The 27,008-nt window shown below is 38.2% G+C and overlaps 1 protein-coding gene across 1 annotated transcript; it reads left to right on the forward strand.

Annotated features, from left to right (window-relative positions):
* The first annotated feature begins 9,173 nt into the window (after positions 1-9,173).
* On the forward strand, positions 9,174-25,753 carry LOC119789336 (basement membrane-specific heparan sulfate proteoglycan core protein-like). The gene is made up of 8 exons (XM_038294182.1): positions 9,174-9,257; positions 13,672-13,704; positions 17,885-18,151; positions 21,409-21,669; positions 21,936-22,205; positions 24,043-24,303; positions 24,690-24,962; positions 25,353-25,753. The coding sequence occupies exons 1-8, from the start codon at positions 9,221-9,223 to the stop codon at positions 25,736-25,738; spliced, it is 1,788 nt and encodes a 595-aa protein (XP_038150110.1). The 5' UTR covers positions 9,174-9,220; the 3' UTR covers positions 25,739-25,753.
* The last annotated feature ends 1,255 nt before the right edge of the window (positions 25,754-27,008 follow it).

The following is a 27,008-nucleotide window of genomic DNA, read 5'->3' on the forward strand; positions in this document are numbered from 1 at the left end:
ATTTTTGACCATTCTTCCAGAAGCGCATTTGTGAGGTCGCACACTGATGTTGGACGAGAAGGCCTGGCTCTCAGTCTCCGCTCTAATTCATCCCAAAGGTGTTCTATCGGGTTGAGGTCAGGACTCTGTGCAGGCCAGTCAAGTTCATCCACACCAGACTCTGTCATCCATGTCTTTATGGACCTTGCTTTGTGCACTGGTGCACAGTCATGTTGGAAGAGGAAGGGGCCAGCTCCAAACTGTTCCCACAAAGTTGGGAGCATGGAATTGTCCAAAATGTCTTGGTATGCTGAAGCATTCAGAGTTCCTTTCACTGGAACTAAGGGGCCAAGCCCAGCTCCTGAAAAACAACCCCACACCATAATCCCCCCTCCACCAAACTTTACACTTGGCACAATGCAGTCAGACAAGTACCGTTCTCCTGGCAACCGCCAAACCCAGACCCGTCCATCAGATTGCCAGATGGAGAAGCGCGATTCGTCACTCCAGAGAACGCGTCTCCACTGCTCTAGAGTCCAGTGGCGGCGTGCTTTACACCACCGCATCCGACGCTTTGCATTGCACTTGGTGATGTATGGCTTGGATGCAGCTGCTCGACCATGGAAACCCATTCCATGAAGCTCTCTGCGCACTGTTCTTGAGCTAATCTGAAGGCCACATGAAGTTTGGAGGTCTGTAGTGATTGACTCTGCAGAAAGTTGGCGACCTCTTCGCACTATGCGCGTCAGCATCCGCTGACCCCGCTCCGTCAGTTTACGTGGCCTACCACTTCGTGGCTGAGTTGCTGTCGTTCCCAAACACTTCCATTTTCTTATAATACAGCTGACAGTTGACTGTGGAATATTTAGGAGCGAGGAAATTTCACGACTGGATTTGTTGCACAGGTGGCATCCTATCACAGTTCCACGCTGGAATTCACTGAGCTCCTGAGAGCGACCCATTCTTTCACAAATGTTTGTAAAAACAGTCTGCATGCCTAGGTGCTTGAATTTATACACCTGTGGCCATGGAAGTGATTGGAACACCTGATTCCAATAATTTGGATGGGTGAGCAAATACTTTTGGCAATATAGTGTATATATATATATATATATATATATATATATATATATATATATATATATATATATATATATATATATTCATTCATATATTTATTCATTCATATGATGTGTATTTATGTTATCCTACACTACTACACAATTATTATGCTACCATCAAGGACATGAATGAATTTATACAGGAAATGAACATTTGTCAGGAAGCTGTTTATGCTAAGAAAGAGCTTTATTAAAACACACACAACTATATACAACGCGTATCCAAACACATGCGTTTCTAAAAATTAAAAGTCTGTGAACGGTCCGTTTGCTTCCTCGGGGTTGGAGGTAACTGGCAGCATTCCCTCCGAGGCAGCTCCGATGTGCAGACGCCTACTGTGCGTGGCCCTGTACTAAGGCATCGCTTCTAACCAGGACTGCAGCTTAACACAGAGTTCAGTGAGATCCGGCCTACGAAATGGCGGCGACCGTACAATCCATTCAGAGACACCGCCGAGGAAGGCGGACTTCCAGAGTTCCACTTCCTCATCTGCTAGCACACTCTGCCTCGCTTTCAGCAGCTGAAAAAAAAAACAATGAATCAGCGCACTGCGTATGGACACAACACATCTATTAATGCACCTGAAAAATAGTCACCAAATAAAGTCTTACCCTCTTTCTTCTGGCCCGACTCAGAGCAGATACGTCTTACAGGCAGCTGGAAAACAATTAAATGAGAGTGGTATAAATAAAAAATCAAACGCAAGTCCCAGTAACAAGGAAGGAGAAAATATTAAAACAAGTCACTTACACACAATGTCGTCTTTATCAACATCGTGCAAATCTGGACTTGCTGATATGGCTCCGAGCAAATAGGAGGTCTGTGAAAACAAAATGTAAAGCTATGATCGGTATCCATCCGTATCCATTGCCTTTTACCGCAGAATGAAAGCATATTCTTTAAATCTTACCCTTGCTCCGGTTCATAGTGCCTGCAATTAGTCTCCGAGTTGTTAAGACGGCGTACTGCTTCCTGTGAATCACAAAAAATACACTTTAATAAAGCTTGTTCTTGCAAGGCTACTATTAGCCGCTATTAGCCGTAGCTTAGGCTAGGCTGCTTTTAGCTTAGCAGGCAGTAATCGAACATATATTTACCGCTAGCATCTCTTCTTTGAGTTCGTCTTGTTCGATGCAGAGTCGCCATCGCGTCCAAGAGGAGTTTTACCCCGAAATCCCCCATTCTCCGCTCCAGACCGCCTGCACAAAGCAAAGCATCCATCCTCCACTGTGGCTGCACACCGCGCCGCTCTGAGTTTCTTGGAGATCGTACTAGGGTGGCCATTTCTATAGCACCAAAAAGGAGGACATTGTGCGGCATATCAGTAAATTACTAAGGTGTACATAAGAATCGGGTAAAGTCACATTTATATATATATATATATATATATATATATATATATATATATATATATATATATATATATTGGATATAGCGTCAATATATGGTATGGGGCTACCACGTGGTCAGTCCCTGCCGCTTTCAGTGTGCTGCAGTGACTTCCTACTGTACCATATAAAGACAATCATTGCCCATGGGGTAAACGTTCTTGCATTTGGCTGCAACAATGGACTTATCTAATTGGTTGCAGTACGTTAAAAATTCATTCACATCACGTAAGGTGAGGTTAAAAAATCCACAAACAAATGCAATGAAGTTCAAAGACCAAGAGTTTATGAATAAAGAGATAATGCCATATGCATCACAAACACTTTTGGGAATCATTCTTTGTGAATATGTAATTTTTATGTGCTTGTTTGAATCAGCATGTTAATGTGTGGATCTTATCATGTGTACCTGTCTAGCCATCAGAGTGAGGACCATTTTTTCAATTTCACAATCAGAGTGAGGACCAGTTGTTGCAAAGTGAGGACATTTGCTGGTCCTCACAGGCTATTTTGCTAACGGTTAGGTTTAAGGCTAAGGTGTCAATTGGGTTAGGGTTAGGGTGAGGTAAGTATTGGTAATGGTTAGGTTTAGGGTTAGTGAATAGAAAGGGTTGAAAATGACCGAAAATCAATGGAAGTCAATGGGAGTTGACACAAGTTCCTCACTACATATAGCAGAACAAATCAGAATCAGACTGTGTGTGTGTGTATCTCGTGCTGTGCATGTGTGAATCACATATATGACTTTGTGAAAACTGAGACTCTTCTAGCTCCATATAAACTAACACCATCACCACATTTAGATAGCAGCTACACTGTTAGGAAGTAGATAAGAAGTGTCAAACAGTGAAAAAGATGCTCAGTTTGAGTCATCTTTGAAAAATATTTACAGGAAATTGTGCTACATGAGGGAGGATTTTTTTCAAGGCAGCGTTTTATATCTGTAATTACCATTCTTGCCATTTTACTTTCAGTAAAACATGTTTCCGGAGAAGTAGCATACATTTAGCTTTAAATGCTCTACTTCCTCATTTTAAAACTGTAAAGAAGCAGTAAAGCTATGAAGGGGATAAAAAGACTTCATGAGATAATTAATTTGGGTGAAGTAACATTTATTTTGAAACCTGCTGTGGATTTAGAAGACCTATGTCACCAACTTAGCCTCTAAAGTTAGCCTATTCCTGCCTTTATTGTTGGAACCTGATCAGGAAAGCCTGCATCAAGTTAATAACTGCTAAAAATAGAAACCAGGCCTGCTACAACCTGGAAGGATAAGAAGGAAGGATGGATGGATGGACGCGTATAGAGCAATACCGACTGACGGCTTTTCTTTTTTTTTTTTATGCAGCCTGTCCCTCTGGCATCACATCCTGGGTCATGCATCCATGGTGCACCCACGACTAAGAAAAATCTTTCTCTCTCTTTCCCTGAACCTCAGTCTGGATGCAACACACAGACCTGAAATTCTGGCTGGATATCACGTTACATGTGGTGCAGTCTCAGGAACCGTAGTCCATTTTTGCCGGCAAAAATGACTGCAGTCCTCTTTGAAATGAGCTCTGAGTGTAAAATGTAGCAGAGCCTTCACTGCATGAAAAGTGGGATTTTCGTCAATATGCGGCACTGTAGATTGTCGTGGAACTTCAGGTTAGCGGCAGTTTACGACAATTTGCAGGCTTCGCCGAAAACTCCCGTAAATTGTCAGAAATTGACGTGGACTCTCTTGGGCAGTGTTCCCCCCATGCCTCCCCCCCATGGAATTCTAGGGGAGGCTTTAACATGTAAATGAACATGCTGTGAGCTATACAAATGCAAATCAGGGTTGCAGGGGGGGTTTTACCCCAAGTGACATTTTTCTGAAAGGTAAGAATACAAAGAGATCAGGCTCAGTATAGCCTCTTACATTTTAGCTTGAATTGATTTATTTAATTAAAGTATAGAGACCAAAACAGATCTTTAGCTGACAGAGCAATACATTTAGAGCAGTAATTATAAAAAAAAAAAAAATTGCATTTAAGATAAAAAATAAAATGTTGTCTGTCAATATGCTCAATTCACAATTACTTAAGTGGAAAGGTTTCAAGAAATGAGTCTGAGATGATTCACTTTATAACATGGCGCATTATCCTGTTGGAAGTAGCCATCAGAAGATTGGTACACTGTGGTCATAAGGTCCGGCCAAGTCAAGATCCGCAATTGCAATCGCACCAAACAGGAAAAAGAACATCGACAAATTCCGGTTCGTCAAATTAAAATATAGCAGCAACAGATCGGCGACTAGAAATTATAGCACAATTCTTATATATATATATATATATATAAAAAAAAAAAAACTAACACCGTTTATTTAAATGATTGGATCCAAACTATTGGTTATTCACCAACGAGGAAGCAGATTTCTCATCTCCATCAAAATATTTATTTTATACCGAGGGACTTAAACTTTAATCAAATCCATTCAAAAGAAACTTCTTATTACAGGAATGAAAAGAGATGCTGAGTTTGGAAGTAGTGAACAAGTTCATTAAAAAAAAGCAGTTTTGAATTATCCTTATCCCCGTTACAAAAATCTACAAAAATATATATATATATATATTTGGGCAGAAACTGAACATATGCTGGATGATGGTGGGATTTTTTTAATATGTCATATTAAATTAAGCGCTCACAGGGTTCATACAGGAATGAGTGACTCTAATTTAATGCTATTTTAATGCTATTTGAAATGATTTTAATGCCATCAACAAGAACCATGTACACAAGTTATTAGTGTACATGAAATATGAAGGAGCTGTAAGCAGAGTTCCATGACTCCTGTATGTATGTAAACACACACACATACACACACACACACACACACATATATACGTATATATATATATATCCTCTAGCTTTTTCTCCGCCTGCAGCGATATAATATATCTGACGAAATTGTTTTTATAAGCATTTTTTATTAAAGAATTATAAATACTTCGATAAACATATTTAAATAATTTTACTGCCAATTAAGGCCTTGATTAAAAAAAAAAAAAAAAAGAATGATTTTTTAATTATTTTTATTGATCCGCGGAAACTCTGGTTCATCTCGCGCATGCTCTGTACGATCTAGGGTGGCCAGATGTCCGGCTTTAGGGCGGACAGTCCGGATTTTCATTGCACTGTCCGGCGTCCGGCGCTGCACCCAGCCGGACGTGTATTTGTCCTCCTTTACCCCCAGATTCCACATACTCCGTCAGCGCTCCGCCCCACTCACGTACGGAGTACTTGTCTGTCATGTAAATCAATGAGAGCTGTTCCACATCCTCCGCTCGTCACCGCCCACGTACGTCTTCTCCGTCCTTCACCGTCAAAATACGGAGCTGAGCTATTTTTTGCTCCCCTCCGGTCCGTCCAGATCAAGACCCGCTATTGCAATCGCACCAAACAGAAAAAAGAATGTAGAGAAGACCCGGTTTGTCAAATTAAATTATAGTAAAAACAGATCGGTATCTAGAAATTAGAGCATAGTTTGTATATATTCCCAAAAACTAAGAGCAATTAATTAAATAATTGGATGCAGACTATTGGTGCTTCAACAGACCAGGAAGAAGTTGTGAGATTCTAGAGTGAATCTCACAACTTTAAAAGAAAATTCTTATTGCAGGAATGGATGAAGAGATGATGAGTTTGGAAGCAGAGAATAAACAGAGTTCATACAAACTATGTATGATCCTAGTTATCCCTGTTACAAAAATCCACAACAGAAAGAAAATATTTGAGCAGAAACTGAACATCTGCTGGATGATGATGGGGATTTTTTTAATATGTCAGATTAAATTAAGCGTTCACAGGTTTTATACAGGAATGAGGAACTCTAATTTAATGCTCTTTTAATGCTATTAGAAATAATTTTAATGCCATCAACAAGTATCATGTACACAAGTTATTAGTTAACATGAAATAAGGAGCTGTAAGCACAGTTCCATGACTCAAGTTTATATATATATATATATATATATATATATATATATATATATATATATATATAGATAGATAGATAGATAGATAGATAGATAGATAGATATATATATATATATATATATATATATATATATATAGATAGATAGATAGATAGATAGATAGATAGATAGATGATAGATAGATAGATAGATAGATAGATAGATATATATATATATATATATATATATATATATATATATATATATATATATATATATATATATATATATATAGAGAGAGAGAGAGAGAGAGAGAGAGAGAGAGAGAGAGATATGGATAGATAGAGAACATGGTGAAATCATCTTTACTCTCGACAGGCTGCAGCCATGTCATGAATTCATCTTTTCCAGCCACTTTTTGCAGTTTGCATCGTCCTATTCTCTAGCTCTTTCTCGAGCTTCTTTTCCAAACAACTGCTTTATGATCAATTGCAGCAGTTCTGCGCAAATTAATCGTGTTAAAAAATGGTCACTTTTTAAACACCACAATGTATTAAATAAATACAAATGCTGGGAACCAATTCTTTTTTACATTTCTTTAATATTTTGTTCTATTCAGCTACTCAAGCATCCTCTTTAAACTACTAAGAATTGTGCTATAAATGTGACTTTACCCGATTCTTATGTACACCTTAGTAATTTACTGATATGCCGCACAATGTCCTCCTTTTTGGTGCTATAGAAATGGCCACCCTAGTACGATCTCCAAGAAACTCAGAGCGGCGCGGTGTGCAGCCACAGTGGAGGATGGATGCTTTGCTTTGTGCAGGCGGTCTGGAGCGGAGAATGGGGGATTTCGGGGTAAAACTCCTCTTGGACGCGATGGCGACTCTGCATCGAACAAGACGAACTCAAAGAAGAGATGCTAGCGGTAAATATATGTTCGATTACTGCCTGCTAAGCTAAAAGCAGCCTAGCCTAAGCTACGGCTAATAGCGGCTAATAGTAGCCTTGCAAGAACAAGCTTTATTAAAGTGTATTTTTTGTGATTCACAGGAAGCAGTACGCCGTCTTAACAACTCGGAGACTAATTGCAGGCACTATGAACCGGAGCAAGGGTAAGATTTAAAGAATATGCTTTCATTCTGCGGTAAAAGGCAATGGATACGGATGGATACCGATCATAGCTTTACATTTTGTTTTCACAGACCTCCTATTTGCTCGGAGCCATATCAGCAAGTCCAGATTTGCACGATGTTGATAAAGACGACATTGTGTGTAAGTGACTTGTTTTAATATTTTCTCCTTCCTTGTTACTGGGACTTGCGTTTGATTTTTTATTTATACCACTCTCATTTAATTGTTTTCCAGCTGCCTGTAAGACGTATCTGCTCTGAGTTGGGCCAGAAGAAAGAGGGTAAGACTTTATTTGGTGACTATTTTTCAGGTGCATTAATAGATGTGTTGTGTCCATACGCAGTGCGCTGATTCATTGTTTTTTTTTTCAGCTGCTGAAAGCGAGGCAGAGTGTGCTAGCAGATGAGGAAGTGGAACTCTGGAAGTCCGCCTTCCTCGGCGGTGTCTCTGAATGGATTGTACGGTCGCCGCCATTTCGTAGGCCGGATCTCACTGAACTCTGTGTTAAGCTGCAGTCCTGGTTAGAAGCGATGCCTTAGTACAGGGCCACGCACAGTAGGCGTCTGCACATCGGAGCTGCCTCGGAGGGAATGCTGCCAGTTACCTCCAACCCCGAGGAAGCAAACGGACCGTTCACAGACTTTTAATTTTTAGAAACGCATGTGTTTGGATACGCGTTGTATATAGTTGTGTGTGTTTTAATAAAGCTCTTTCTTAGCATAAACAGCTTCCTGACAAATGTTCATTTCCTGTATAAATTCATTCATGTCCTTGATGGTAGCATAATAATTGTGTAGTAGTGTAGGATAACATAAATACACATCATATGAATGAATAAATATATGAATGAATATATATATATATATATATATATATATATATATATATATATATATATATAAGATCTACTTTGGTTACTGTTGTTTCATGTTTTTAAAGATATATTTTATAGGATGATATTAAATATTCAAATGGTCCTCTGTCAGATGGCCTGGCTCAGCCTCAGAGGTCAGTCTCTTTCAGATATGGGGCGGGTCTAAACTCTGTACGCGTTTATGCAACAGCAGAAAATAAAATAAAGAAGTGTTATGGAAGATTTAAGATAAATTGTTAGGATAACAGACAACTGTGGATTGTTTTCAAGTTCATTGACAGATACTTGCAGCAGGAAAATGGCTGCATAAATAGATTGTAGATGATAGAGAAAAAAAGAGATGAACTGTATTTAATTTATAATTTTAACACAATGCATGTAGAGCAGAACAAGTTATAAATCTCCTAATTAAATGAGTCTTTTTGTTTACAACAACAAACCTCCCTTATGTGTTTAGGAAGCCCAAGTCTTTTAAAAATGAGTGGAGTATTAGCATTTAAACAATGTTTGAAACCTGACAGATATATTTGCCCATAAACTGAGATGAAGTTCCTGCAGAGACAGGAAATCTGTTTCTAACACATCATTGTGGTAAAAGACGCAGCTACATACTTTATGAACTTTGAAAAAAGGGAAGGAAACACAGACAGAGCAGGACTTTTATGGTCTGAAGAAGAGGTATGAGAACATTAGTTTTTATACGAATTAATGTAACTTCTCCTTTTCTGTGCTGAAGTTTGAGCAAACTTTTCTGATTCTGTGCAGCAGGTCTTGAAGTGAGGATGGGGCACACTTTGCTTTGCAGGCTGGGCTTCTTCTGTAAGTAAATATGACTGTTACTCTATTTGATAATTTACATGGTGCAGATTATAGTATGCTGCTAGTTTAAACTGTCTTTCCTGAAAAATTTATGTATCATATTACTTACATTTTTTTTAGTTTGAAACTTAAAATTATACAGGATTTGAGACATGTTACTTTGTGGCAGCCAAATGTGACCAAACCCTGTTACTTGTGTCCAGTGGTGGGCAGTCAAAGCCTTCAAAGCCTTCTCTGCTGGCCTAAACATTCATGACCTAAACCTTTGATCTTATTCCAAACAACCTCTTCTCTTAAATTTGTGGCATTTCTCTTGGCTGCGCTGCTTCCATTACATTTATGTGGTTGCCATATTCTTCGTCCAATTAAATTTCAGCCTCTGTGTGTTGCTATGTCAGTCAAATCTGCCCAGAGCCTTCAGAGTCAGCAGTGCTGGCTGATGTTAACTTAAGTTAGTGACAATTTACATTTTAGATAAGCTGTTGTTGAACGTTTTTCCGGCCTGAATGTATAACAATAAATGGAGAAACTAAGATTCCCTGCACAATGCCAGAAACATGGAATTTGTATTTTATTTCCATGTTTTATGCTCTATACTATCTGCTAGTTTGATGCATATTGGATCTGAATGACTCCTGACGATGTAAATATGGCAAAGCTGCAGTTATAGAGTAGAGGTTTACCTTTGTCTTGATTTTCCTTCTTGCTTAATTGATCTCTGTACCCTCACCCTCACACTAAACTTCCTCCCAGTTATACCTGCGCTTGTTACTTTTCATATTCGAGTACTATTGGGGGTTTATCTCATTTAAATGTGAAAATGATGATAGTAATCCCTTGACAACCATTGTAGCAAATATGCAACAGACCCTTTGAATTACCAAGATAGCATGCGCATTCCTTCAGTGCCAGTTAGTGAACATTTAGTGAACAGGAACCTTTGGCCAGCCCTTATATATATATAAGTAATTTCCCTCTGGGATTATTAAAGTCTTGATTCTGATTCTGATATTCAGACGTCAAGGGGTTAAGAAGCAGAAGTAGAGGGGGCCCCACTGAAGGCCTAGGTACCGGATGCAGCAGCACCAACCACTGCTTGTGTCCTTTGACAGTTGGAAGCCAGTATGATTTGTTGTAGCAGCAGAATAACTTCAGAAAGATTCACCAGAATTTAAAAGATGGAGAAGGTTGAGAAAGCTGAGGAAGGACTTATGATTGAGAAATCGGTCACAGCAGCAGTTTTTTTGTTTGGATTTTCTTTTTAAATATCTGACACCACTGAAGATTTGTCGTTAGATGTGGAAAATAAGATTTGTTTCTAGTGAGTCTGGCTGACTGATTAAAACTCACAATCAGATGTTCCGTTTATTTTCTAAGGATGAATGATGTTGCCTTGTCCATCTGATAAGTGTTAGAATGAAACCGGTTTCGCTATTTATTGTTTTTTTCTCCCTTATACTGTTAGCTACGCTAATATCATCATATAATAACTACGCTATTGTTAATATTATAATTTTCCCCATAAGCCCTCCTCTGACACTGAATGAAAACACATTATAAAGTTATCTGTAATGTTGTACTAGACGCCCTCAAAATGTCCGAAAAGGGGCGGAGGTGGAACCAGAGAGGAGGGCTCGAAACGAAAAAAAAATTTAAAACACAAAGCAACCCACCCAGGACATACAAAAAACAAAACCAAAAATAGAGTCCAATAAGAAAAAAATCCACCAATGGTGGGCAAGGGCAATCAAAAGTCTCAGGAGGCCGGCCGTGAGACTGGAGATGAGGCAGAGTCTCTGGAGGATGGCCATTAGGCCGGAGGAAGGCCGGTGGAGGATGCAGTCTCCACTGCAGCAGCCTTGGAAGACGTCATCTCTGCTGCCGCTGCCTTGGAAAATGCCATCTCAGGTTCTGGCCCATTTAAGGAATCCAGTTCAGGTTCTGGCCCTTTAAAGGGCTCCGGTCTGGGTTCTGGCCCGCTGAAGGGCCCAGGTTCGGGTTCTGGCACATAAAAAGGCTCTGGCTTGGCTAGCTGATTGAGAGATGACGGAGGTGGAATACGAACAATAAAATCCTCATTCTCACCATAAAAAAACTCAAAAAGCTCTGCTTCTTTAACCTGAGGAGGAGGTAAATATAAAGTCCGACTTGGTCTAGGGGCAATAAACGTTTTAAGGACCTAAGAGGAGGTGACAACTGAGAATCGAGAAGATGGCGGCTGAGGCTACGGGGAAACTGACCTGGAATGGAGAAGAATCCAAAGACGAGTTAACAGGGGGTTTACGGAGGTTGTACGGAGGTTAATGCGGCGGTAAGATGTTCAAGTTGAAGAGTAAAAGCCTGTATCTGTTTGGAGGATTACAGATTGGAGTGTACTTCTGTCATGGTTTAAAGGTTATTGGCCCAAATGCAGAAACAGCTGGAGATCAAGGACCAGTTAAAGATGTTTATTAGGCCACAAACTGACAGGAAAGGCTCACTGCATTAGCTGTAGGTGGGGAACGGAAAGTCCAAGTGAGGAGCACGCCAGGTATGGTTAATCAGTCTGGAGAGGGAGAGTGGAGGAAGGGATACTGCGACTCACTGCCTTCTAATGGAATGAGGTGGCGGAGCGACAGGTGGGGTAGCGGATGGAACATTGTCTCTGTAAAGTGCTTTGAGATAACGTGTTGTGAATTGGAGCTTTATTAATAAACAGAATTGAATTGAATGATCAGGCATTAAACATTTCACAGCAGCATCTTCCTTTTCTAGTACCTGCTCTCTCTTTATCTGTCTCCTCACTGCTCCTCTTGCTGCTTGGCCCAAAGAGGAGATTGGTTTGACTCGGCCTTTTCCTCTCTATCCTGTTCTTCTAGTGAGGAATAAGTAAATGAAAACAATATTGAATTTCAACATCATGTTAAAAGGAGTTTTATTTGTCATTTCAACACGTTAACATGAAACAAAATTAGTTTTGCAGGTTCCAGAGCAGCCTAATGTCAAAGTATGAAACAGTAAAAATAGAAACAAAGAAGTTGAAGTATAAATATCAAATGAACAACATAAGAAAATGCATATTTAAGAAAGTATATAAAATAAAAAAATAAATGTAGAATTCTTGAACATTACAACAGTAATGTAAATAAAAATAAGGCATTCTGAGGCTTTTTGAAGGACCATGGTGACTCTTGATGTAAGGGATGCTTACCACAGAAAAAGTTATTATAATTATGAAAAACATTAAGCGGATGTTTTATTTTGTTTTTGTACACGACTTCCTCTCACACTCTGTGACATCTTGCTTCAAAATATAAAATATCTCACTATCATCTACAAGTTTAACTGCTCCCCTCCTTCATGTGTAGCTTGATGTGCTTCTATTCCAGTGACGGCCATGAATGACAGACTCACTAACACTGTCTGTAGCCTGTTTGTGGCAGTTACCATAGTGACAGTGCATGTTGACGAGGAAGCGAAGCACATATGCCCAAACCCTCGAGTGACTGTTTTATTAACCAGTCACACTATTAACGGCTCTGCAAATATAAAACACCTTGTAGTTTTGTGGGAGACCTCAGTCATCGACCTTGAGTCATTTTCAGTGTAATCTATTTTTATTTTATCATAATTTAAGGAAAAATATAATTAAATCTAACAAATACCGAAGACATGACCTAGGTGTCCTCATTGGTAGTTATGGCCCTGACTGCAATGGAGGATAGTCTACAGCAGGGGTACGGTACATCCGGGACCAGGCTGCACATGATATAAATTAGCCATTGAGCTGTTTCATTCTGTGTCGCTGCTGCTAGCTACTTTTAAACACAGCAGGCAAATCTGTAGCAAGCTGGGCGATTTCCCTCTATTCATATTTCAACAGTGTAATGGAGTAAAAACAAAATACGTCTGTTGGTCTAGATCTCTAATTTATATTTCGGTCATTTGCACGTTTGAACATCTCAGTATTTCTCAGTATTTCTCTATAATGAAAAGAACAAATTAAATTCTGTCTGCTTTAAAGTATTGAACACCCCCGTTTGTATGGTAGTGTGTTCTATGTTATAGTTTCCCACAAGTTTGATTCAATGAAATATCTCCATGCTTACTATGTTTTAACAAACCTCAGTACTTCTAAATCTGCTTGAGATTCTGGCAAATCTTCTGCCCAGAATCTGGTTATATGTACCCGTTTTTTCTTTAAGCTCGTTTCAGTGGTCTCTGCACGGCCCTCCACAGACCATTGTTTAAAGCTCACAACCAATTTTACTTTTTATATTCTTGTAGAGAAAAATTATTTGTCCAGCTGATAAGGGTTCAATATAAACCTGGTCTCTCTGTTAATTTATTTTATTCTTATTGACAGTTTTCTCATTCTTCTATTTGAACAACCATCAGATTATTCTAGTAATTAATTGTTTGTTATTCTTTGTAGTGATTTGCACACTCTGCTGTGGATATGCTGAAGGTAAGATAATGATTTCTAGTTTCTCTGTTTTCCTTCTCAGCAGATCATACATGAATTCATAATCTATGTACTGTTGTTTTCTCACCACAGTATGTTTATTAAAGATAAAATTGTTCTAAAATGAGTTTCACTTTAAATGTTTTTTCTCTAAACACAGCTTCCAGGGAGAAGAAAATAACTGTGCAATTAATTTTGATTAATTAATGATTTTTTTCCCCCCAGTGATGTGCAAGATCAGCTTAAACAAGAACTAGTTCAAAGTTAAGGTCACAGTGGATGACAATTCCCTTACCTTTGAACTGCACCACAAAAACTAGCCTGCAGTCATCTGTGATGCCATGGACCAGTTAGCATATGCATTCATGGACATTAGTAACCAGGTTAAGCCTTGCTGAGATTTAAGAAACTCTTCTCTAAGAGGGACCTGGCAAGATAGCAATAGACTGACTGCAATGCCTGAACAGAATGGAGACCCTGTAATTCAGCAAACAGAAATAGAAAGTGTTCAAAGAATTTATTTTAAGATAAATATGTGTGTCAGGAACAAAACTCACTGGATTCACTGTGGAAGAGAACAGGATTAGCGCCCAAGAACAATTCAGTTATGCTAAAGGTGCTCTGAATGGAAGCCAACAACCTTATAAGAAGCTGAGAGGCTGTGCTGGCTCTGATGATCTATCCTAATGCTATGTTACACCAAACGCAGCAGGAGCAGCAAAAACACGTCTGCTGCTTAATTTTTGATGCTTGTACAAGTTTAGTTCTGACGCGCAGCAGGAGCTACCGTATCCTTTCTTTGCCTGTCAGCTATATTTGCTGTGAACAGTAGGAATAAAGTAGTTTTAAAGGAAAATTCCGGTTTTTAACACTTTTAGCCCATTTTCTGTAGTGTCCAGGATGAAATCGAATGATCGACACCAAAATTTTGACGATTGGTCCTTTCTCTGCTATTTGGCTCATGCAGAATCCCCCCCTGGATGCTTCAGAATGGCTTCCATAGTGCATGTCCGATAATGTCCTTAAAACAACCTTAAACGTTCTTTTTTTAAAATATGCTACTCACCGGGTCGTCAGCGCTGTTCAATGACGTTCCAAAAAAAGTTTTGTGAAGAAAAACCGTTCCTGTCTTGTTTTATTTAGCATTTTGTAAATCCCTGGATGCTTGACAGGATCATGCATTTTACGGAGTCATATTTAAGCACAGTGTGAAGTTGTGGAGAAACTGATAGAGGCGTTTCTTGAAAGAAAAAGGTTAAAATTTATTTTATGTCCTTAGACGGCGAGATAGAGCTCTGCCTGGGGCAAGCCCAGCACACATATTTGTACTGTAGAAATCCCAACATAGTCTCCCTTGGGACCATCCCACCTCTGCATAAAGAGCTTCTTCACACATGAACATTTGGAGCAAAACAACTTCAGTTCATCAAGGACATACATTTTACCATTAGCCAGATAAACACTCAGAACAGGTGTCTTCTGTTCATGGCATGAAGGAGGAGGAGGAAACTTTAAACACTTATCTTTTATAACTCCTAGCCTTCCTTTCACCCCAATTAGGCAGAGGAAAAATATGCTTCTACAAGAGCAACTTGTGAAAAAGCTCTTTCAACTGATCAATCGTCGGCACTAGGTTTATTACACCAGATCTGCCTGCTGCTAAAACTAGTATAATTTGTGATGCTACTTCACTAGTTCTCTTTTGTAAAAAACCTGGCTGATGACATTAGCTAATTAGTAATGGAGAAAGGTCAGGGAGGCTTTGCTATGAACCAGTAATGATGAATGATTGGTGGACAAGTGTTTTAGTTGGTTAACTCAAAAACCGCCAATCTGACTCAATCAGCCCAAATTATCTCCACCCGCCCAAAGCAATGTTTAGCCTCAAAATCTAAATTTAAATCACCCAGTCTGTCAACACTGAGTTCTGGAATGTGACAATATATCACAGTTGAAGTCTTGTAAATGCATTTTTTTTTTAAATACTGTTATGTTACATATCATTGAATAATTTGAATGATGAATTCCAATCATCATATGATATATGTATATATATCTAATGACTTATACTAAAATAATTTTTCTTTCAATTTGAAGAGTTTAGATTTTGGAGCTTAGAATTTTAAGAGCTGCCTGTTTGACCAGTAATACCAACAAACTGCTCCTGATTAAGTTATGTTAATTTTATTAGTGACCCATTCTAACTGTTGCAAATAAGTTGTTCAAAGAGATGGTTTACTAAAGAAACTACTGACTAGCTAAGTGAGAGAATAGGTGTCATCCATGTGGATGGACTCATGAATAAAGAGAAGCTCACTCAAAATCCATAAGTGTGTGGGTCAGCGTTTAGTTATTTCATAATCTTCCCTCCCTGAGATCAAATAGCAGCAATTATATTACATTGAGTAAATACTATAAAGACATTTTTCGGTAAACTACATAGAATGGTATTACATGTCATTATTTCTGGGCTGCAATAAAAAAATTGTGCGAGTATACCCACTTCTCCAGGGACCACTATGCTAGTGTCCTGTATGAATTCCTCACGTGTATAATGATATATATAATTATTTACAAAAACCTTGCTTTAGTTTTTTTTTTCTGTTGTCGGTCTGATAAATGAAAAACAGATACATGCATTTTTTCTATTTTTTTTAAGTTAGGTATTAATCTGGACCTTGTTTGAAGGCTAACAAGTCAATTCACATTAAAGAAAAAGATATTAACAATCTGGGTCATGCCTTAAAGGGGCACATAAATGTGTCCAAAGGGCACACAGACACTGCAGTTTGCTTGATGCTTCAAAATTTTGCAAACATTTTATACCTGTTATGAAGTAGCAGGTAAAGTTTACCTTACGTATATTAGAGATATGTGAGACATCTCTGCATATTTAAACTGAGTGATTTTGGGCTCAGTTTCCATCTGTTTGTAAAACTGTGGGTTGATCTTATCCTGATGATTTACAAATTTACAGACAGTAAGTATAAAAATCAATAAAATATATATATATTTTTTTGCTTTTTTGTGTGAGGTTTTAATTTCCATTTTATTGTTTTTTATTATTAGATTTTTATACAAGAAAATTCTGTTGATAAAAACAGAGGGCTTTTATTATTTTTAGTTTTGCTTATTTGTATAAGATAATTAAAACGTTATCCAGTCTCAGGGTTAAATGTTCTTTAGAAATTAATGTTTCTCAATATTTGAGACGTCAAACTTGCATTATAATGCCATTATCATTACATAATTCATCAGTCTTGGCTGCCATCGCTCCTCCCCCTGTTTCTATCTTTGTTTTTTGTATAACCTGCCCACTGTGGAAACATCCCTCAATCTCAGCAGTTCAGGAGATGTTTTGACCCACTTAACTAGAAATTCAAAAATCTTCATTCTTGCTTTTTAGTCCTGTTTTTAACTGGTTAACTTTGAGGGAAATATTTTCATCTGCTGCCACAGTGAAGAGAAAATCCAATAGTTATGCCTATTTAAAGTATAATTAACAAATAACAGAAATCCAACATGTATGATTAATAAATGTATTCTTTGAAACATCATAAATCTTTGGTACCACTGAGGTTTACTTTTCCCTAAACTTAATAACATAGTAAAGAGAAAAGATATTTATTTATTTTATTTATAACAGGTTATATGGAAGAATAAAAAGAGAACAAACTGTTTTTATGTTTTTCTCTCTCTCTTTACCAACATATTATGATAATGAAGAGAAAGTGAAAATCCATGTTTTTGTTTTTCATTAAAGTCATTCAAACTGTCTATGAAAGAACCACTGACTAGAGTTGTATAAAGTACAAATGCTTTCTATAAAACACTGAACCTTTGCTAAATTACAGCCTTATTAGAATGTTATAGAAATACTTTTTCCTAGATTCCTTTGCTTTGGGAGCATATTTACTGGCTGCAAAATACATCCCTTAAGAATCTTTAGAAAGATAAAATAGAAAAACAAAGATGCCATGAAAATCATAGAGATATTTCAGACAAAATAAAAACATTGCAAATGTAATGTGTCTTAAACATGTATTAAATCTAGGTGTAAAGGTTTAAATAGATGTTTATATAACAAGTCTTAAAATGTTTAGCACATTATGATTTATTATTACCATTTTCCTTTTTTTTTTCTTTTTTAATCACCCATCTTTTTGTTTTGTTTTTTATACAGAACATGAAAGCAAAGCCACTCTGACAGCGAATATAACAGAAATACCAGCAGGAAGCAGTGCGAAGCTGACATGTTCTGTGGACAAACCTGCTGGATTAAAATATGAGCTTTTCAAACGGACCTCCTCCACAGATCAGACTAAGTTAGAAGAACAACCTGATGGACGTTTCAGAGTCTCAGAAGGAGGCATCTACACCTGCAGAGGATATGAAACAGAAAGATACACCACAACTTCTCTGAGTAATGAAGTTGTTATTTATGCAACTGGTGAGTTTAGATGTTTAGTCAGATTTCTGAAATTCTTTGTGTTTTTAATTCTTGTTAATGAACATTTTCCACTAAACCCACTGTGATCTAACATTCTAACTGGGCTCAGGCATATGCTTCTACATTTATATTGTTATTATTAATTAAGGTGTTAAGAAAAACAGAGTTGGTTTATATCACAATGGGATCGATTTGTTTCAGAATTTTTAGATAGATTTTAGTTACAGAGTCTGTTTGATGAATGTATTCTTTGTTAAATGTTTATTGCAGTCTGCTCTCTGTTGAAGTCTCTCTACTAGTCTTTGGTTATTGTATGAGTGTTTGAATTCATGGTTGTTTATCCAGTGTGTCTCTGATTTGCTCTGTGATAGAAAGGTGTCCTCGAATCACAATAACTACTGGAGATGAACACTAGTTCTGGAGATATTCATGGAAAATCTGGATGCTCTGTAATACAGATGTTTTAATCTTTAAAATAAATCCCCATAGTAACAAAATCTAACAGATGAAAATATAATATTTAATTCATGAAGGTGATTTCCAATTCTGGCATAAATTTAATCCAGTCCTTGAGGTCTGGTATCCTGCTCTTTTTAAACATGTTTCTGCTTTAACACACCTGAATTAAATAGATGAATTACCTCCTCAGGATGCAGAGAAAGGTCTGGTCCCAATGTCCACACTACACCCTACGCCCCTATGTGAAATACTTGGTCAGATTGAAGTAATAGTTCTAGTGTGAAGGTAACAAAATGAAGAACTGGAACAGTGGGAACTAGGAATGACTTTCACTGCCTCCATCATCCTCTACGGTTCCTCATGATTTAAAAGCAACAGCAATCTCTCCAGAACTGGCCCCTTGGTGTGGAAACCACACATATAGGAACATGACAGAGATTATTTAGACTTCGAAAAACGTTGTTTTCGTTTTGTTTGCACAGAGTGAATACAAAAAAACTGTATTGCACACAGCTTATGACAAGTAATGAGACTAAAAAAAATAATAACATTGCAATATAAAGTGCACCAGTTATAACAATGTAACACTGCCACAGAAAAACATTTTTTTTTTTTTTATTAGAGGAGGAATGAGTGCTGGCAGTGCAAAATAATAATGGTGCAAAAACGACCTTAAAGTTCAGTTCTGCGCATGTGTGATGCAGAAACCAGTTCAGGGTTTAACAGTTCAACAGTCTTATTGCGCAGAAAAAGCTGTTACATAGCCTGCTGGCCCAGCAGCGGATGCCCCAGACGTTGCAGGGCCTCTTCCCAGAGGGCAGCAGGGAGAACCGTCCGTGGTGGGGGTGTGATGAGTCACTGATGATGTTACGGCTCGGGACGCGCAGCGCTGTGATGAAATGTCCTGAATGGAGGGAAGACAAGCCCCAATGATCCTCTCTGCTGTCTTCACCACTGTCCTCATGTTCACCACTCAGAGAGACAGCTGGTCAGAACGCTCCTTATAATGCTTCTGTAGAATGTTTTGAGGAATGGTGGTGGCAGGTGGGCTCTCATCATCCTCATCAGGAAGTACAAGCGCTTCTGTTCCCTCTTGACCCTCTTGAAGAATTTGGTGTTGCTGATCACCTCTAGAGCTTAGCTGTCAATGAGCAGCAGAGTGTGGTTAGACCGATTCTTTCTGAAGTCAACAATGATCTCCTTCATCATCTAAACGTTCAGGATCAGACTGTTGTCTCTGCACCAGCCCAACGGCTGCTCCACTTCCTCTCTGTAGTCCAGGTCGTCATTGTCTCTGATGAGGCCCACCGCTAGGGTTGGGAATTGATACGATTTTAACGATTCTGATTCCCTTATCGATTCTGTGAAATGATTCGATTCCTTATCGATTCTCTTCTCGATTCTGTGAAACAATGAACTTGGTAAGTGCACTGTGACATTCATCTACCTTTGCCTGGGACATTCTATTTCTGCCTGCCTCTGCAAAAACAGCAGGCAGTGAATGGGAGCTGCTAGCCTCTGAGCCAGCCAGGCTACCCGTCTCCTCACAGTCATCTAAATCTAATGGAGAAGGCACCCGTTTAATGAAAAGGCATTACTGTACAATTTCAGGAAATAAACTCATCTCCCCCTGATTTAAATAAATAAATCACCTTTCTCTCCCTCCCTGAACTGTGGAGCAACTTCGTAGTATGTTTAATAACCCCAAAGAGAGGTAGGAAACTGGTTTATTTCCAGAAATTGCATATGATTTCCTAGGAGCCACATTAAGCACAGCCAATGATATAAAACTAGCTACTTAACACCAGAGTTGCCTTCCATGCGGGTCGTAACTTTAGCTTTTTTCCGAAATCATCAAAAACACAGCATTCGTTAAAATGTTTGCCATGTCGTGTGCGCAGGTGTTTCTGCATGTTGGATGTATTTCCTTCCACAGCTGTAAATGCCACTTTGCAATGATTGCAGTGAATTTTCTGACTGTGGCTCCGCTTCGCTAACCTGATGGCACGGGTAACGTTGGCTCTCTGTCACCAGACTTGAAGGCTGAGTTCGATGCTTTTAGCGTTTGTTGAACCTCCCCAATCATCCAGGATCGTTACTTCAGTTTAGTTCATTAAACTCTTCTGGGTAAAGAAAGATCTGCAGCTTTAGCAGAGAGGTCAGCATCCAGAAAACTGGTGAGTTTAGAACTTAATTCTAAAATGGAAAAATTACTGTCCTTTCTCTGCTCCTCTCTCTGTCCAGAAATGTATGAAAAAAAGGCCAAATGTCCAACGAAACCTCTAAAAACTTTGTTTTTCCTCTAGTTCTAATATTTCCAAATACAGACAGCTTTCATTAAAAAAGAAAAAAATAGATATCTCCAGGTCTAAAGGTAGAGAAAACTTCTAACCTCTCAGATATAATAACTGGTCAAAGTTATCTGTGACATATGATGCAAGAAAACTTCCTACAATTCATGGGGTCAGATATCTAAGTGATTTAATTCATATTGTTAGCTTATACATTGACAGGCTGGTAGAAACGATTATCTAAGTACCAGATGTGACTGCTTACTGTATAATATCTGTCTGTCTGACTTCTTCTGTTTTCTAGCTATAAAACATCTTCTTGTTTGTGAGATTTCAATAAATGTTCTTTTTTTCCATCATAACGAAATAAATTAACTAAGGTGTTTTATTTATATATCACATCTGGATGATTGAAATTAAATTGTAATCCAGAACAATTGATTTTATTGCAGTTTATGTTTAATATAAATTTATATGATTTTTCTCTCTGATTACCATTCATTCCAGTGTCTAAGCCAACTGTGACCCTTCAACCCAACTGGTACCAGATATTCAAAGGAGAGAAAGTCACTCTGAGATGTGAGATCCATGGAGGTGGAGGAGCTCAGTGGACGTATGAATGGAGACCAACCAGCAGAAACTCTCCAACATCCAGTGAATACAGGATCACTGCAGCTACTGAATCCTACAGTGGAGAATATAGATGCAGGGCTAGAAGAGACTATCAGGTGACAGACTGGAGCAATGCCTTCAGTATGACAGTGGAAGGTGAATCAGACTGAAAATGTTTAGTTTGTATTTTTTTCATGCAAATCATCCTAAGTAAAACAGCAGGTTTTGGGGATGTTGTTGCATTAAAACCCACACAGAAACACAGAAATGTGCTGAATTTACAACCCGGATGTAAAAGAATTACAATAAAATAGTAAAGATATTCTCTTCTGATTCTACACTTGGCTTTCTGTTGATAAATTATAAACCAGATAAAATAAAATTCTAATGATGGTCTATTTTCTGTTTGTTTCCACCAGCAGATAAACCCACACCCTCACTGAAAGCAGGTGATGAAATAATACCACTAGGGGGCAGTGTAACACTGACCTGCTCTGTGTTCAACTCTACTGGCTGGAAGTTTGACTGGTTCAGACAGAAGTCAGAGTCTTCTGGAGCTCAGCTCATCAGAAACAATGAACCAAATGGAGTCATCAGCATCTCAGAGGGAGGTCTATACAGCTGCAGAGGAAGAAGAGGAGATCCAGCTTTCTACACTAAAACCAGCAGTAAGGTCATCATCTATAAAACTGGTGAGTTTTGATCAGTTTCCAAAGTTTAGGAGAGTTAAGAAATAGAAGAAAATGGTATTAGCTTACACACAGCACTTGGGCTGAATTTTTTTTTTTCCAGAAATCAAAATTGTGATTTAATTTCAATTTTCCTTTGCACTAACCCCAAGCCTGTAGATGTTTCTCAAGGCTTTCAGTTTTCTAGAGCATGCTTGCCCAGAGTCCATTGTTACAGGACTTCACCAGAACCATTGTGAGAAGAATTTTTTACCGGTACTTCTACTTTCATGCATGGATCTGCAAAATAACTGTAATTCTCTCCACCTTTCTGTGTGGTGACAAACCTACTTCCAGGGTTTAACCACCTCCTAAAGGGCTGGATGGAGAAATTTAGTGTATTACTCTTGTTAAATATCAGTTTGAATAAAAATCAGTGCATCTGCATTTAAAAATTGCGTTTTGTTAAATTATGATGCAATTCTTTAATCAGCCTTACTCAGCACCCGGTGACTGCATAGCTACATGAACACGAGGGGATAGACTGGTAGTTTTTCTGTCCTTTACAGAGCAGCAGTGTTGCTGATCTAAACACATCACCCATTTGGTGTTGAGCACTGTGCAGTATGTCTATTGATTGACAGCTCCTCCCAGATTAATGTGCATATTTGTTTTGAGCTCTGTAAGATCAGCATCTAATATTCCAGCTGTGAAGGCCAGTGGATGGACTACAGTCAGAGCTGCAGCTGCAGAGCTTCCTGGTTCACAGTATTGCAATATGAATATAGTCCAAGTTCCACAGAAACTGTCACAATCAGGTCCTACTGGGACATTAAGGCTGACTTGGAGGAGGGCCCCATAACTAAAGTTCTCCAGGGGCCCATAAATGGCTAAGTTCATCTTTGAATGATAAAACATTCTCTACATGATCACATATGAACTCTGCGCTCTGGTGCAGCTGCCACTAAGTGTAAATATAAATACTGTAGTAATGCTACAATGAAAACTGCATTTAAATGAAATGTCTTTAATTATCAGAACCACCACTTATAGAGCATTAATTGTATTCTATGTAGTTTAGGATTTTTTAAAATTGCTTATTTGTTTTATATGAGTTTTGAACCTCCAACTTATTTTCTTCAAACTGTATAATAGTGAATAATAGCCCTCTCCATCTTTCAGTCCACCTGCTAAAATGAAATTAATGTTTTTTTCTATAACTTCAATAACTTCTAATGACCCCATTCAATTTATTGTTTCATAAATAAAACAGTTTATTCCTTGATAAAGAATATGTTGGGGATAACATAATCTTTCTTTGTTCCTGTGTCAGTCCTTTGTTTTTCTCGGGGCACCATGTGACTCAGTGATAGAGCAGCTCCATCATATCAGAGGCTCCAGTCCTCCATGCAGTCACCCTGGGTTCAGTTCCTGGCCCCAGACCACTTGCTGCATTTCTTCCTATTCTGTCTCTGCCTTCTTCCAGTTAATAATCAATAAAGGCCAGTGATGCCTCTTAAACCCGACAGAAATAATAACCTGAAAGACAAAAGTCCTGTTCATGGTTATCTGTGGGACATGATTCAAAAAGCACTCTAGAGTTTATAAAGTTACATTTTTTTTTTTTATTAAACTTCAGGTTTGTATGTTGACTTTTCTATGAGAACAAATTTATTTCAGCACTAAATGTTACTTACTGCGTTATATTTCTTTCTATAATTTCTTATATTATTTAGATTTATAAACAACATCCTGATCCTGAAATTCATAAAAAGTGTTATCTACAATAAATAAAAGTTCAAATGTTTCTCATTTTTCTATATAGTTTCTATCATTTCCTCTTTGCTATTATTCATTCCAGTCTCTGAGCCAACTGTGACCCTTCAGCCCAACTGGTCCCACATATTCAGAGGAGAGAAAGTCACTCTGAGATGTGAGATCCATGGAGGTGGAGGAGCTCAGTGGACGTATGAATGGAGACCAACCAGCAGAAACTCTCCAACATCCAGTAAATACAGGATCACTGCAGCTACTGAATCCGACAGTGGAGAATATAGATGCAGCGCTAGAGGAGACTACCAGATAACAGCCTGGAGTGATGCCTTCAGTTTGACGGTGAGAGGTGAGTCAGACTGAAAATGTTTACTTGGTATTATTTTCATGCACTTCAACGTAATTAAACAGAAGGAGACTTTGCCCTTTTTGTGCCACTATGTGAAAGCACCAAACAGTATTGTAAATATTCATTTAGAGGCAAAAAACTGAAAAAACGAAAAATAAATGAATAAAGGGTTTGTTCCTTCTTCTTCTTCTTTGTCCTTCTTTTGATAAACTATAAACCAGAGGAAATCTGTATTTACTGTATCTCTGTTTTAACTATATTTCTAAGCTTTGTGACAGAAGCTAAATGACTCATTCAGAGGTGAAAAATCTCTTTTATTTTAGTAAAATTTTTCCTACAACAAAACTCATTCTAATGATGGTCTGTTTTCCAATTGTTTCCACCAGCAGATAAACCCACAGCCTCACTGACAGCAGATCAGGAAATAATACCACTAAGGGGCAGTGTAACACTGACCTGCTCTGTGTCCAGCTCTACTGGCTGGAAGTTTGACTGGTTCAGACAGAAGTCAGAGTCTTCTGGAGCTCAGCCCATCAGAAACAATAAACCAGATGGAGTCATCCGGATCTCAGAGGGAGGTCTATACAGCTGCAGAGGAGGAAGAGGAGATCCAGTTTTCTACACTGAAAACAGCAACAAGGTCACAATCTATAAAACTGGTGAGTTTAAGTCTTTATTGTTGAATAATAAAACCGGACTCTGTTTAAATATTTAATGTGTTTAATTGTTGCTATAAGCAATGAAGAACATCAGTAAACAATATTTATAAGACTAAAGCTTCAAAGCAGAACATTGGATCCTGTTTATCTTCTGGAAAAATTGAGGAGGTTTGGAGGTTATTATATTACTGGAAAAAACCTTTAGACCTTTAGTTGACCTGATTGACTAAAATACTTTGGATTTCTTTTATTTTTGTCTTGATGCTGTTTAGAAACTGAGTGAGAGTTCATGTGATAAACAGATGTTTAAACAATGTTTTTTTTTAAGAGGTTTATGTCAGCGATGTCCGTCTGATGGAATATTTAGCTGTTTTTCATTTATTTTAACAGTTCCTATTATACCCAATGTGATCCTTCAACCCAACTGGCCTCAGATATTCAGAGGAGAGAAAGTCACTCTGAGATGTGAGATCCATGGAGGTGGAGGAGCTCAGTGGACGTATGAATGGAGTTCAACCAACAGAAACTCTCCAACATCCAGTGAATACAGGATCACTGCAGCTGATAGTGGAGAATATAGATGCAGAGGAAGAACAGATGTCTTTACAATAACAGAGTGGGGAGTCCTTAGGTTAGCTGTGTCAGGTGAGTTTTTTTTTATCTTTCCCCCATGTTTGAATTTTCTTAGGGATTTTAACATATTTTGTATAAAAGTAACATATTTTCCTAAAGACTCTTCTATAGGTGAAAATAAGCTAATTGTTAATAAAACATGACACTCATTGCTCATCTCATTTATATTAAGATCTTAATTTAAAAGCAGGATCTGCTTCTAAGCTCAAAAACATGTTTTATGTGTAACAAATGAATGTTACTGCAATACTTTCAATGAAATTTTAGATTAAGTTTAAACAAATAATCAACATCAGACCAGAATAAAACAGCAACAGCTGAAACAAAGTGCTGAACATCACTGCAAACTTTAAAGGAACAAAGATATGTAAATAACGTTGAGGAATGATTATAAAGAAGAAGAAAAACATTAAAACAAACAAGATCAAAGTTAGTGTTACTACTGGTAAAAAACTAAATATAATAATTTAAAAGTTATACAAGTTATAAAAGTAGGCAGTAAAGGAGCCTCTCAATGTGCAGGAGTAGTTTATTCCTAAATGAGAAGCAGCAATAGAGGCTTTGCTCTGATCGTCCTCTTAGACCTTGGTTCCTGCAGGAGCTGCTGTTCAGCCGACCTGAGGGGCTGAGAAGGATGGTAGGAATGAAGAAGCTCAGAGAGCTACTGAATGGGAAGGTCATTTAAACATTTTAAAATAAAAATAAGAATTTTAGAATGAACTCTAAAATGCACTAAACAGGTCAGGGATAATGTAGGGATGGGAATCGAAAACCAGTTCCTGTTCAGAACCGGTTCCATGGCACCGTTTGGCAGCTCGCTTAACGGTTCTCTTAACAGTTCCAGGCAGCAGCAGAGCCTAGCTCTGGGCAGCACGACTTAAGTCGCGTTTTTTACGTAAGTTACGCACACGGCAGTCAGTAAGCAAGTACGGCGTGACCAGGCGTACGTCTAGAAAAGCAAAACAAAAACAAAAAATGGCGTCCCATCGGGTAAACAGATCAAAAGTTTGGCTTCATTTTAAGGAGGAGAAAGATAGCAACAAGGCACTATGCAATCATTGCAAAGTGGCAATTACATCCGTGGAAGGAAATACATCCATCATGCAGAAACACCTGCGCACATAAGATGGCAGTTAAATGAATGCCATGTTTTTTTATGCTTCTGGACAGAAGCTAAAGTTACGACCAGCATGGAAGGCAACTCTGGTGGTAAGTAGCTAGTTTTATATCACTGGCTGTGCTTAATGTGGTTCCTAGTAAATCATTTGCCATTTCTGGAAATAAACCAGTTTCCTCTCTCTCTTTGGGGTTATTAAACATGCTACGAAGTTGCTCCACAGTTCAGGGAGGGAGAGAAAGGTGACGCTCATTTTACTTAAATCAGGGGGAGATTATGAAGGTAAATATGTGCCA

This window comes from Cyprinodon tularosa, unplaced genomic scaffold (genome assembly GCF_016077235.1).
Source record: "Cyprinodon tularosa strain WSP-4 unplaced genomic scaffold, ASM1607723v1 ctg1096, whole genome shotgun sequence".
Taxonomy (NCBI): Eukaryota; Metazoa; Chordata; class Actinopteri; order Cyprinodontiformes; family Cyprinodontidae; genus Cyprinodon; species Cyprinodon tularosa.